The 13,765-nt window shown below is 45.4% G+C and overlaps 1 protein-coding gene across 9 annotated transcripts in view; it reads left to right on the top strand.

The window, feature by feature from the left end:
* EXD3 (exonuclease 3'-5' domain containing 3) overlaps nucleotides 1-13,765 on the top strand; it is a 573,796-nt gene that overhangs the window by 402,331 nt on the left and 157,700 nt on the right. Inside the window, exon 21 of one of the 9 annotated variants that reach the window (XM_084650103.1) lies at nucleotides 3,309-3,368. The exons of the other annotated variants lie outside the window; for them this stretch is intronic. Coding sequence (XP_084506229.1) covers nucleotides 3,309-3,353 — 45 coding nt within the window. The 3' untranslated portion in view covers nucleotides 3,354-3,368. Of the gene's footprint in view, nucleotides 1-3,308; nucleotides 3,369-13,765 lie in introns of those variants that run through there. 9 annotated transcript variants of the gene reach the window in all.

A 13,765-nucleotide genomic window follows, 5' to 3' on the forward strand; every position in this document is an offset into this window, starting at 1 on the left:
ATATATGAGATGAAGTAAACAGATAGTTTGGGGCTTCAAAATGAGCCTGAAGTTAACTCTTCAGGGGAATTGAAAGTCATGATGGGAAAACATTAAGAGGCACATAGATTTACTACAGAAAAAGCAAGATGGACCATGGCTGTGTTTCCTTAGAGTCTGCTCTTCTAATCGTGGCCACTGGGATAGAGAAAGGCCATGTCTGTACCACTCTGTTACAGACAGAAATCTGAAAGACATTTATTACTGTTACTTTTGTCTGTGTAGCCACAATACCCAAGCTCCAGGATAGATTCCTAGATTCCAAAAGGGACCACTGTGATCATCTGGTTTGACCTCCTGCATAGCACAGGCCAGGGAACTTTCCTGAAATAATTCCTGTTTGATTCAGAGCAGATCTTTCAGAAAAACATTCCATCATGATTTTAAAATTACCAGTGATTGTGCTGGGTGCAGTGCAGACACACAAGAAGAAACAGTCTGTCCCCAAAATACTTGCAACATAGTTTGTATCAAGGTACATGAAGTGACCAAGAATGGAAAGAGAGGGGGGTGCCCATGTGGATTAGTTCAGGGAAGGTGTTTCATGTGCAAGGACCGGCATAGAAGAAAGCCCAAAGATGTTCATGGGAGAAGCAGGCCAGTGAACTGCACTCTCCACCATGCTGTTTATGTGAATGGGGGGAAAAGACCAGATTTCAAGTTTCAGAATAGGTAAATGCCAAACCTGACTACTCCTGAACAGTAGGTCCCACATGGTGGGACACCAGTAGAAAAGGGTGGGCTTTAGAGAGGAATTAAATTCCAAGTCATGAATTATGTGCAATAAGGCCCACAGAATGCGTGCTCCTGTTAAATCAGATTGGAGCTGTGTGCTGCCCTGTGCTATGCCCACATTGCAGAAGCAGGTGATCATAGAATCATAGAATATCAGGGTTGGAAGGGACCTCAGGAGGTCATCTAGTCCAACCCCCTGCTCAAAGCAGGACCAGTCCCCAATTACATCATCCCAGCCAGGGCTTTGTCAAGCCTGACCTTAAAAACTTCTAAGGAAGGAGATTCTACCACCTCCCTAGGTAATGCATTCCAGTGCTTCACCACCCTCCTAGTGAAAAAGTTTTTCCTAATATCCAACCTAAACCTTCCCCACTGCAACTTGAGATAATTACTCAAGTGATGCACTAACTGTTCTAACTACACGAATTAGAAATATTGCAAATGTCCAAATGCCATTCACTTTCAAACAAGTAACTACTATGGAACTGCAGTGGCTGTGTTATTCCTTGACTTTAGCAAAGCTTTTGACACGGTCTCCCATAGTATTCTTGCCAGGAAGTTAAAGAAGTATGGGCTGGATGAATGGACTATAAGGTGGATAGAAAGCTGGCTAGATTGTTGGGCTCAACGGGGAGTGATCAATGGCTCCATGTCTAGTTGGCAGCCGGTATCAAGTGGAGTGCCCAAGGGTCGGTCCTGGGGCCGGTTTTGTTCAATATCTTCATTAATGATCTGGAGGATGACATGGATTGCACCCTCAGCAAGTTTGCAGATGAGGCTAAACTGGGAGGAGAGGTAGATACGCTGGAGGGTAGGGATAGGATACAGAGGGCCCTAGACAAATTAGAGGATTGGGCCAAAAGAAATCAGATGAGGTTCCACAAAGACAAGTGCAGAGTCCTGCATTTAGGACGGAAGAATCCCATGCACCACTACAGACTAGGGACCAAATGGCTAGGCAGCAGTTCTGCAGAAAAGGACCTAGGGGTTACAGTGGACGAGAAGCTGGATATGAGTCAACAGTGTGCCCTTGTTGCCAAGAAGGCCAATGGCATTTTGGGCTGTATAAGTAGGTGCAATGCCAGCAGATCGAGGGATGTGATCGTTCCCCCTCTATTTGACATTGGTGAGGCCTCATCTGGAGTACTGTGTCCAGTTTTGGGCCCCACACTACAAGAAGGATGTGGAAAAATTGGAGAGAGTCCAGCAGAGGGCAACAAAAATGATTAGGGGACTGGAACACATGACTTCTGAGGAGAGGCTGAGGGAACTGGGATTGTTTAGTCTGCGGAAGAGAAGAATGAGGGGGGGATTTGATAGCTGCTTTCAACTACCTGAAAGGGGGTTCCAAAGAGGATGGATCTAGGCTGTTCTCAGTGGTACCAGATGATAGAACAAGGAGTAATGGTCTCAAATTGCAGTAGGGGAGGTTTAGGTTGGATATTAGGAAAAACTTTTTCACTAGGAGGGCAGTGAAGCACTGGAATGGGTTACCTAGAGAGATGGTGGAATCTCCTTCCTTAGAGGTTTTTAAGGTCAGGCTTAACAAAGCCCTGGCTGGGATGATTTAGTTGGGGATTAGGTCCTGCTTTGAGCAGGGGTTTGGACTAGATGACCTCCTGAGGTCCCTTCCAACCCTGATATTCTATGATTATATGCAGATTACTTAGTCACTTTCCTCCAAACTCTCTAGCCACTGAGTTTCTTTTGATTATACTTAACTGCCATATTAATGTATGAAATTATCTAATTGTGTTGCTAGGTCTGTATTTGCTGTTTTTGCTGGACAGAAGAAAGGTTAGCTGGCTGATGTCTTGGCTGTAAAATAGCATATGTGCAATGTGCCAGGATTCATCACCAAATTTGGTCCGCTGGTTGGATCATTATCTTCCCCGGCATGGGCCGGGTACTGACAGGGAGTACAACATGAGCACTGATCCATACCCCCATGATAGTAATAATAATAATAAATAATACCTATCACTTACACAGCACGTTACATTGTCACAGCACTCTACAAACATCAACAATCTATTTTATGGATCACTTGAAGTTAACGGAAGTTCATGGAAAGCATTAAAGAGGTGTGTATACACCCCAAAGCTGGCCCTTCAGAGTTGCTTTTGGATCACACCTGTTTACTGAAGAGTGGTATTGTATTTCTGGGGATCTAAACGGCGTCTGATGAATTTAAAATATGATGATGTTTTTAATTTAACCACCTAGGTCTGTTACATGACTCTCCTGCTATCCTAGGAGCTGTAATAAAGAATGGTTCCCATTTGCTGAAATGCTAAATTAAACAACTTACTATCCATTTAGGGCACTTATTCTAATTTTGGCATCGGCTATTACTTTGGAAACATAATAAAACAATGTTTAGGCAAGTCAAAGGAGAGTTAAGTGAGTGCAGTTTTTCAATGAATGCCCAAACATCTATTGGCAAAATCCAGTGGAAAGGAAAAGAATAAATCCATTGATTATGGAGAAGTTTGTCAGCTCCATTCCAAATGGCTTTGTCTTCTGTTTTTCAGAATGGAAGATCTGCGGTGGGTTTTGGCCAGCTTGTGATGCTGTAATGATGAACTAGAGAGGACCAAAGGCTTTCAGTAGCATTGAAAAGTGTAACTTCCATTTCTTGATAAAGAAACCAGCTACTAAAACCATGGCAATCGGATTTTTGGAACCTTCCCTCCAATTCTGATGAGGCCTGGGTGTTATGGAATTTTATGAAGAATGATTACATTAGCAGCAGATTATTTAAAAAAATCATGAAATGCGTATCTCTCTTACTTCCAGATTTTGAAGGTTAGGTGTCAGGATGGAGATTTTCCTCCAGTCGGTGGCAGGAAATCCAGGACAGGCCTACAGAGCTGCAGACCGTGACATCGCTCCTTCTTCAGAGAGTGTCTGTGATCAAAAGGCCTTTGCATCTCTCTGTATTTCTAGTGCAATGAAGTTTGGTGTGGGGATCTCGATCACAATCTCCTGTACAGAGTCCAGTATGAACCAAGGAAGCTCTTTAAAAATAGGAAAAATTACCAACATTTGTTGTTAAGGTGAAATTAACTTCACCCGCATTTGCAGTCTATGCTAGGGAAGTGCAGGGCAGTTGAGGAAGGGAAACTTCTCAGGGGCCAGGCACAGGCCACCCCCACAACTGTTTCCAACCTGTGGGATGGAAGAGTAGGTACAGCCCCTTCAAGCAGATTGGATCAGTTCCTGGTCACTGGATCCACGTAAATCTGGATTTAAACCCCTCTCCATGTCCATCTCTGGAACACCCCTGGAACATTAAGCTTTTTAATACTAGCTTAAGCTTTTTAAGTTTTTAACTTTTTTTAACTTTTTAACACTGGCTGTCGTGGCCACTTCCAGAGCTTAAGTGATGTGGAGGGCATTGCATCAGCCCTCTTCCCTAATGTGTGGCTGATCTGCTGTGTGACCTTGGGCAAATCACTTCACCCCTTGGTGCTGCTGTTTCTCCTCCTGCCCTTTGTCTATTTAGATTGAAAGCTCTTTAGGGCAGGGACAGTCTCTCATTCTGTGTCTGTACAGGACCCAACAGGTTTATGATTGTTATTGCTGTACCAGCTAGGAGCCCTGGGCATGGCCCAGTGCCCCATGGGGCAGTACATACAAAGAGACAGTCCCTGCCCTAGGGGCTCATAGTTTAAGTACAGGACAAGAGACACCAGATGGGAGAATGCAAATAACCAATGAGCCTGATTGGTCCATGTGACAGGAAATGGCCTCTGCACACCAGCAGCCTAACCATGGTCAGGGTTTATGTAGGTGCCATGGCAAAGGAGAGTTCTGAGGAGGGATTGGAAGGTGGCTAAGGAGGTCATGCTGCAGAGGTTTACAGGGAGTACCTCCCAAGCCTGGGGTAGCATGGGAGAAAGCACCAAGGTCTTTGTTTGAAAATGTACCAAGTCGGCAATGGAGGCAGGCATCATGGGCTAATTGGAGACGAGCACCAACACCAATGTCTCTGCCCAGGCCTCTAGGTTCTGCCATAATATACTAACAGAAAGTAGAAAACTCAACTCATGCTTAACTATGGGGCTGCAACAAGCACTTCCAGAATGACATAGCAATCTGTACGAGAAAGAGCCTTCCAGTCACAAAGGGCTATATGAACAAAAGATTTCATGAGCTGCATTGTGCCTTGTCCTCATTGCTACTGACTTCCCTAGCTGAAATCAAGTATGAAGTGTTGGATCTGCATCTCCTAGTCACAGCTGGGGTTAATGCACTTCAAAATCCCATCCCTCAGTCTGTGTGGCATAGCTGGGTACCTCTACACTTTGAGCTGAGGAGCTCGAGGAGACAGGTCTGTGCTAGCTCTGATTGAGCTAATGCACTAAAAATAGAGCAGTGTCAGGGGCTAGCTGCCTGAGACTATGCTTAGCATCTCAGACGGGTGGGTAGTCGAACTGTCCTGAACTCGGAATTATACCCTCAAATCAACCTGCAGACACACATCTGGGTCTGCTGAGAGGAGATGGGAAAAGAAAGTATGCTGGGTTTCACCTTGGCAGAGTGAGAGCTAGACTGGGACACTTCACTACATACAGTTTTATATGATAAAGTCCAGTGCTTGCAGGAGTCTGTTTTGTTTTTAATATACCTTTACACCAATATTTCTAAAGGCATTTTCTAGACCAAAAAATTATTTAACTTAGTGGTAAGTATATTAGAGGAGGTTATCTACCCACTAGAAAATAATACATACTATGAATGCTACATCTGATAAATCTAAAGCATTAAAAATATGGAAATGATCAATTAAAACTATATAGACACAGGGTTGGTCTCTCTGTGCACCCATTGGAGTCAAACAGAGTTAGGCCAGTGCTGAACCCTTTGAAAATCCTCCCCAAAGTTTCTCGTGCCTTTGCAGCTCCTGCATTCTCTTTAAAAATGCAGATGTGTGAAAACTCACATACAGCATATTCCAGTGGCAACCTTAACTCTGACCTTCCAGCTGGTTCTCACGCCCTTAGGTCCTTTTGGATAAAAGAGACAGAGCCTAAATCCCATTTGCAGAAATAACTTACAGCCAGATTTTCAAGGGCATTTAGGCACCTAAAGATGAAGATAGGATGGGAGTTAGGTGCTGAACTTGCTGAGGTTCTTTCTGAAAATCCCACTAGACACCTGTCTGCATCTTTACACTCCTAAATACCTTTGAAAATCTGGCCCTTGGACCCAGATCCTCGAAGGTATTTAGGCCCCTAATTCCCATTGAGAATCTGGGCCTGAGGAGTCTGAGTCCCATTGGCTTTAAATGAGGTTCCTAAGTGCTTAGGTCATTTTTGGAAATGGGACTCGGGCTTCTACATCATGTTAATTGAATTGTCTCGTTAGACTGACCTCACACTTGGTAGGGCAACTCACATCTTTTCATGTATTTATACCTGCTCCTGTATTTTCCACTCCATACATCTGATGAAGTGGGTTCTAGCCCACGAAAGCTTATGCCCAGATAAATTCGTTAGTCTCTAAGGTGCCACAAGGACTCCTCGTTGTTTTTATATCATGAAGATGCTTTGGAAGTGTTAGCACCAGTATCTAAATGTAAAATGTTGTTTTGTTATGTGGTGTATTCAATTGGGATGTTCGCTACATTTCAGCAGTTGGTTTCTTTACTAACCCTGGTCTACACTAGAGAGGGGGGATTGATCTAAGTTATGCAACTTCAGCTACATGAATAACATAGCAGAAGTCGACCTACTTAGATCGACTTACCGTGGTATCTTCACCGCGGTGAGTTGACAACTGCAGCTCCCCCATCGATTCCGCCTGCGCCGTTTGCAGAGCTGGAGTACAGGAGTCGACGGGAGAGCACTCGGGGGTCCATTTATTGTGTCTAGACTAGATGAGATAAATCAATCCCTGCTGGGTCGATCACTGCCCGCCAGTCCGGCAGGTAGTGTAGACATACCCTAAGTGTCAAAGTCAAATTTTACTGAGTGTGATAGGAAAGGTTTTAGTTCAGATTTTGCATTGTGGTACTGAGGTCTTCAGTGGTAAAATTCTGTTTCACTGTCAGGGTGACACTCCTGCAAAAACACCCAGTTAACTTTGTGCACGTGAGTGGGGCCTTTGGCTTCAGTGAGCCTGCTCCCATGTACAAAGTTGTGCAGGACACAAGTCTGAGTGGGATCAAGGCCTAAGATTGTGGGCAGCTTCAAGAAGGATCATGCCAGTTTGTTCCTTGTATTATATGTATACATTTTAGAAGTTATCAGAGAGAAGCTGAGATTATGAAAACTAAATGAATAGGAGTTGGATGTTCCAGTCCCGTAAGCACCTTCAGAATTAGAGTTGCCAGGTGTCCGGTTTTTGATTGGAACGCCCGGTCAAAAAGGGACCCTGGGCTGTTAAAAGTCCAGTTGATGGGGCTGGCAGGCTCCTTATGGGGCTCCATGTGGTTCCCTGAAAGCGACAACGTGCTCCTAGGTGGAGGCACAGCCGGGGGGGCTCCATGCGCTGCCCCTGCCCTGAGTGCCGGCTCCGCAGCTCCCATTGGCCAGGAACCATGACCGATGGGAGCTGAGGGGCAGTGCCTGCAGGCGGAGACAGCATGCAGAGCCTCCTGGCCGTGCCTAGGAGCCAAGGGACATGTCGCAGCTTCCGTGGAGCCTCCTGAGGTAAGCCCGGATCCTGCTCCCCTCACCCCTCCTGCACGCCAGCCCTGCCCTGAGCCCCCTCCCACACCCAAACTCCCTTCTGGAGCCTGCACCCCTTCCCACACCCCAATTCCTGCCCATACCCACACCCAGACTTCCTCCTGGAGCCTGCACCCCCAGTGCCCCAACCCCCTGGCCCAGCCTGGAGCCCCCTCCCACACCCTGAACCCCCTCATTTCTGGCCCCATTCTGGAGCCTGCACCCCCAGTCCAGAGCCTGTACACCCTCCCACACCCCAGCTGCCTCCCATACTCCAAACCCCTCATCTCCACCCCCCCAGCCCGGGGTCCCCTCCTGCACCCCAAACTCCTCATCCCTGGTCCCACCCCAGAGCCTGCCCCCAACCCCCTGTCCCAGCCCAGAGCCCCTTCCCACACCCTGAACCCCTCATCTCTGGCCTCACCCTGGAGCTCACACCCCAACCCCCTGCCTCAGCCTGATGAAAATGAGTGAAGGGGTGAGGGCAAAGAGAGGGGGGATGGAGTGAGCGGAGGGTGGGGCCTCAGAAAAGGGGCAGGGCAGGGTGTTCAGTTTTGTGGGATTAGAAAGTTGGCAACCCTAGTGACCATAGCAACTACCATGTGGAGCATTTTGTATTTCTATGTATTCCTCAGACTTCCCTGGCATTACTGAGCTGTGTTGGGATATGATTATATTCGTCTTTGATTCTTTGACTTAATATGTCCTTTTGTTTACTATTTTATGTCATACCTATGCATTTAATTGTGTTTTAAGTGTACAATGAGTTGTTGAGCAAAACTGCCTTTTAAATTTGTATGAGGTGTGCTGGCCCTGTTTAATGGATGTGCCAGGAGAGGTGAGCAGTGTCAGACCTTCTGGGAATGACTTCTGTTGGGATGTGTCAGGGGGAGGGAAACCTGATCTCTATTTCTACTATTTGTAATTCTGATCTCTGCCTGTAAAGGAGCAGACTCACCCCTGCGGCGCCTCCTGCTGGTCTTTGGGAATTAGCTCTTTTCCAGCCTGGAGCGCCCTCTGCAGGCTGGTGATCCGCACAGCTCTAGCCCCCGTGTCCCTCACAGACCCCAGTACCCCTTTCTCTGGGGTTCTGCCCCCTGGCAGTACCCGCACACTCTGCCTCTGGGTCTCCCCTTCCTGGGGAACCCCCAACCCACTATCCCCACTTTGCCTCAGTCTGAGCTACTGCCAGTCATCACCAAGCCCCTGCTCCCTGGAGCAGACACAAGGCCACTCACTATAGGCAAGTGGGTTTGGACCTGTTGCCGTCCTCTGCCACCCAATACCTCTATGGGCCTTGGATCAGGCCCTACAACCTGGGGAGTTGCCAGCCCGGAGCGCCCCCTCTCAGCCTGCTCCTTCCCCAGCACGGCACCACCCTGTCAGGCAGGCAGCCAGGCCCTGCTCTCTCCCAGCCTGGAGAGAGACTCCTGGGGCCTCTGGCTCCCAGCCTTTCGATACAGGCCAGCTGGCCAATCAGCCAGCCCCAGCCACTGCCCTCTCCAGGGCTGCTTTTAACCCCTTCTATTTTAGGAGTGGGGTAGCCACCCTGCTACACTGCCCCAAAAGGAAAAGCAAGTGAGAGGAAGGAGCTAAAAGCAAAGCAATATTCCAGCAACCCCTCTGTCTCCCCAGCCCTGCTCCTCCTTTCGAAAAACTCAAGCTTGAACTGTTTTCACATTGGCTTTTTCCCCCCAGACTTTTTCTCTCTTTTGTCAGATACCAAGGCCCAAAGAACCGTGCAGGGTACCCTGATAGACCTCGTTCCCACACTCATAATTACTGGGTCACAGGAGACACAAAAGAAGGTGCTGTGCTCATCGGACTTTGCGGGAGGTGGAGACGCACAAGAAATTTTTTTTAAAGCTGGCTCTGCTGGCGTTAGCTCATTTCTTTCTCACTGAAGATGACCTTCAATTTCTCCCTGGCTAATCCCTCCCTTTGATTCCCCTCCCCTCTCCTCTTCCAGGTCTGGATGTTTATCATATTTTTTCCCCCTTAGTGACTCTGTTCCTCTTGGTGGTTTTGAAGTTCAGACCCAAAGTCCAGATGTCTCCATCCTTCCCGCAAAGTAGCACCTTTTTGGGAGGCAGGCGCCATAAAGTGTTGTCTTAACTTTAAAGATGCTGTAAGGAATTCAGGGCTCTGCTCTTCTGTGGGATGTGTGTGTAGATATTGTTAACATGAGTTATACATGCACACATAAAGGGATTTCTAAGCCCCATAAGATGGAAGGCATAAACAGAAACCCAGCAAATGCATGAGAACCATATCATATGTTACATCATCTATATTTGGACAGACAAATATTCACACAAACTGGTTAACCAGCCCTTGCTAGAATTAACCATACAGTTAACCAGCCCTGTGTGCATTAACCATCCCTGATTGTTGTCCAGAATTGATTGGGGCTGCTTAACACCAGAGCACTCATTTCTGTAGCAGTGATATTGTGCATGATTTGTTATTTTCATGAGAAATTCTTGTTCTGTGGTGTTAATTTCCGAAGGATGTGCACTCAGCCAACAAGCCAGCAGAACAAAGTAATCCCCCTCACTGGATAAATGCTGAAATCACAGCTGGGCCCAAGCCAGAACCTTCCATCTGAACTTCTCTCCCTGTATTTTGTTGGCCTGGATGAAATGCCCTGAACCACCCTTGACTTTGGTTTAGTAAATGTAAACCTGACTTATGAGGTTTAGTTTTACCCAACCCACTCCAGTACCTCTGAGACTGGACAAACATGGAAGGTTTATCGGAACACACAATCACAAATTTTGGGGTTGAATACAGTGGGGTCCTGATCTGAACCAAAATATGGCTTGAGTCTCTCTCGAGCTAAAAGAAAAAGACTTAAAAACACAATCCCATGCACTGTGACTGTAATTATAACTGCCTTGCATCATACGGTGTAAACAATACCCAGGTCTAGTGCACACACATCTAGCTGCAGATTAACATTCTGACTGTTGGATTACATGTGCTCATAACACAAAGAATGCTGTTAGCGATCTAATCCTAATACATAACTAAGACATGTTCCTTCAGGGAATCTTTAGTCAAAACTTGTAACCTGGGCTGTGCAAAGTTAGGGATCTAACGCTGGGATTCTCAGAAGAGTTAGGCACCCATTACTTACACTTAGGTTGTAAGTGCTCTGAGGCAGGGGCCATCTTTTTGTTTTGTGTTTGTACAGCACCTAGCACACTGGGGTCTTTGTCAATGACCAGGCCTTCTAGGTACTACCACAGTAATAATAATAATAATTAATTAATATCTAGCCACCTTAATTAGAATGGTCTCATTTTAAGGTGCTTAGTGCCTGCAGTTAAAATTTATTTCAATGGAAGCTATGGGTGACTAAATATGGATTTAGTTGCCTGACTTTAGATACTGAAATTTGAAAACTTTGGCCATAATACAGGGACTTACATTATTAATCATCCTTATGCAACTGACTTTCTGTTCTATGCCATAGCTGTTGGAAGACTCAGCAACTGTGGTACATAAAGGACAAAGAGAGTCAGAATTAAGGTTGTTATTGGACATCTAATATTAGTGTTCACATGTCTAGATTTTTGTTGGCAAATTTATGAATTTGTAAGGATATTCAAATCATTATACACGTAACCTTTATTTAGCATTTGCATTCTTCTTAATGGTTACGTTTTGGTGGCTTTTTTAAGCTGTAATGAAATGCTGATAGTACTTACTGTAGCAATCTTAAGTATGTAAACAATTTTTGTTTGGGAATATAAGCAGGGTTTCAATATTTATAGACCTGATGGGCTATAATTCAGTTGCTATATTAGCAGGTATTAAAATGGTTTATTAACTGGTCAAAAACTGATTGCTATACCCCACCTAGGCTTGCCTCCTGCATCCACGAAAGGATGGGGGAGCTGAAATGTACTGACAGCCCCTTACAGTCTGAATCCAAATATCTCTGGGCTTTTAAGAGATGTTTGTAAAGCTGCCTATAAGTTTACTCTAGCGAGATCCAGACACTTCATGGTCTTTTGTGGCACATGCAGAAGGAGCTATCAGAGGCTCAATCACTATGCACAAACACAAAGCCACCTCAGCCTAATATGTATCTTTTTATATCAAACAGGCCAGTGGAAAAAAAGAGAGGCTATGATAGCAGCATGGGATGAGAGATAAAGTCTTCCTGTTTCCCACAACACCCTGGTATTCTTATCTGCTCTACAGTGAATATAAAACATAGAGCTGGAGAGTCTGAGTCCCAGAAAATGTCAGCTCTTCTGCATCTGGTTTCACTGCAGCCCCATTTTGTCTGAGAGGGGATGCTAAGAAACCAGCACAGGGCTCTGGCCCTGTGAAACCTGAAGGCTTAAATGTCAATGTGTCTTGCAGAGAGTTAGGGGCACAGCTCCCACTGAAATCACTCACCCTGCTTGCTCACAAAATTCCTCATGCAGGGCTTGGAAAGTTTCCCCTCCATGCACAGAAACAATAGGACTCCCAAGAGAAGAAGGCAAGGGGGATGGTGAATGATCTAGCACTGTGCATTTGCGCTCTCACGTAAGGCTCTAACTAGCCATTTTGGATGAGGCTGCATCTCAAAAACACTTAAGTGTCCCCTAAGCTGTTCAGCAGCTGCTATTGCTCTGTTATTTCATCTGCTCACTGGTAATTCTAAGAATCATATCTCTCCTTGTTTTGCTTTTTACGCCATCCTCTGGATGCTGAGGAGACATACACACATACAGCCAGTTTCTACACAAGTCAAAATCCAGAGTAACTGCATGGACTCCAGTTCAGCTACTCAAATGTACACTAACATCATTGAGATCAGAATCTGGCCTGCAGCCTCTTAAAGCCTTTTGCTGTCTAACACGCTGGAAAATGCCAGCATCCTGGTGGCTAAAAGACACTGTAAAGTCATTTCACTGGATTGGTTTGATCTATTTTCATTCTCTTCTCTCTCTGACTTTTCATGCAACAGTAACAGTAATGACACCTCTAGATTATCCTAATGCAAAACCAGCATTGCCAAACCCATACGTTCAAATGTCATGAGTCAGGGCTCAATTTTAAGAGCCCTTTAAGTCGAAAGAAATGGCTTCGTTATGTGGACAGGTGCAGGGTTAAATGGATCTAACGCTGCTAAATTCAACCTAAACTCGTAGTGTAGACCAGGGCTTGGATTTGTCTCTATTTCAATGGATGGGTGTTGAAGATTTCGAAATGCAGCTCATTCAGTTAAAAAGCTCAGAATTGTGGGCACCAAAGTTTGGAGATCTGCAGAGTGCACTTGAAGCTACCGAGAGAGATCATGGGGCCTCTATTCTGACCTGCTGGACGTCCCTGCCAGCGAAATTTAACTGTTTGAAGATGAAGAAAATTGCGTTTGCAATGCTTTCAGCATTTGGATCCACATACCTGTGTGAACAGGTATTTTCACACATGAAATCTGTCCTCTGTCCCTCTCGGAGCCGGTTCTGATCACTCAGAAGCCTGCGTGCAGCTTAAAGTATCCAAATACATGCCAGACATTGGAAAATGCAGCAAGGAAAAGCAAGGGCAAGGATCACACTAAACTGAGAAAAAGAAAAGGAGTACTTGTGGCACCTTAGAGACTAACCAATTTATTTGAGCATAAGCTTTCGTGAGCTACAGCTCACTTCAACTGATAAGATCTGCATTTTAATTTAATTTTAAATGAAGCTTCTTAAACATTTTAAAAACCTTATTTACTTTACATACAACAATAGTTTAATTATATAATATAGACTTATAGATAGAGGCCTTCTAAAAACATTAAAATGTACGACTGGCACTCAAAATCTTAAAGTAGGTGAATAAATGAAGACTGGGCCACACCACTTCTGAAAGGCTGCCGACCCCTGGCCTAGGGACTTCTCTCTTCTCTTTGGCCTTTTATCAAAGCTCCAGTGTAGTCCAGTTGAATCGACTATGTTCTCCTGCCAGGGGATGGGTATGATGGGCTCATGAGTCTTTTCTCTCTCTAACTGCTATGAATTTTGCAGCAATCAGCCAAAACCTGATCAGTGTTCAGTTTTAGGGCCTCACTCTGCTATGTGCTGTACATACACTTAACAAAAAGTTGGCACCTTCCCAAGAGACTTTCCAACGTAAGAATGAGGTGAGCTCTTAATGTTTGTCACTCAACATATGCTAAATTTGCAAGCTCCTTGGGGCAGTGACTAGATACACAGTGTCTAGCACTATGAGGTGCTGATTCATAGATATTAAGGTCAGAAGGGACCTCCTCCTCTGTTACTTCTAATTGATGCGTCCCCAGCTTATAACTAAAATTTTTGTTATTA

The sequence above is a fragment of the Lepidochelys olivacea genome (genome assembly GCF_965140295.1).
Source record: "Lepidochelys olivacea isolate rLepOli2 genome assembly, chromosome: 16".
Classification (NCBI taxonomy): Eukaryota; Metazoa; Chordata; order Testudines; family Cheloniidae; genus Lepidochelys; species Lepidochelys olivacea.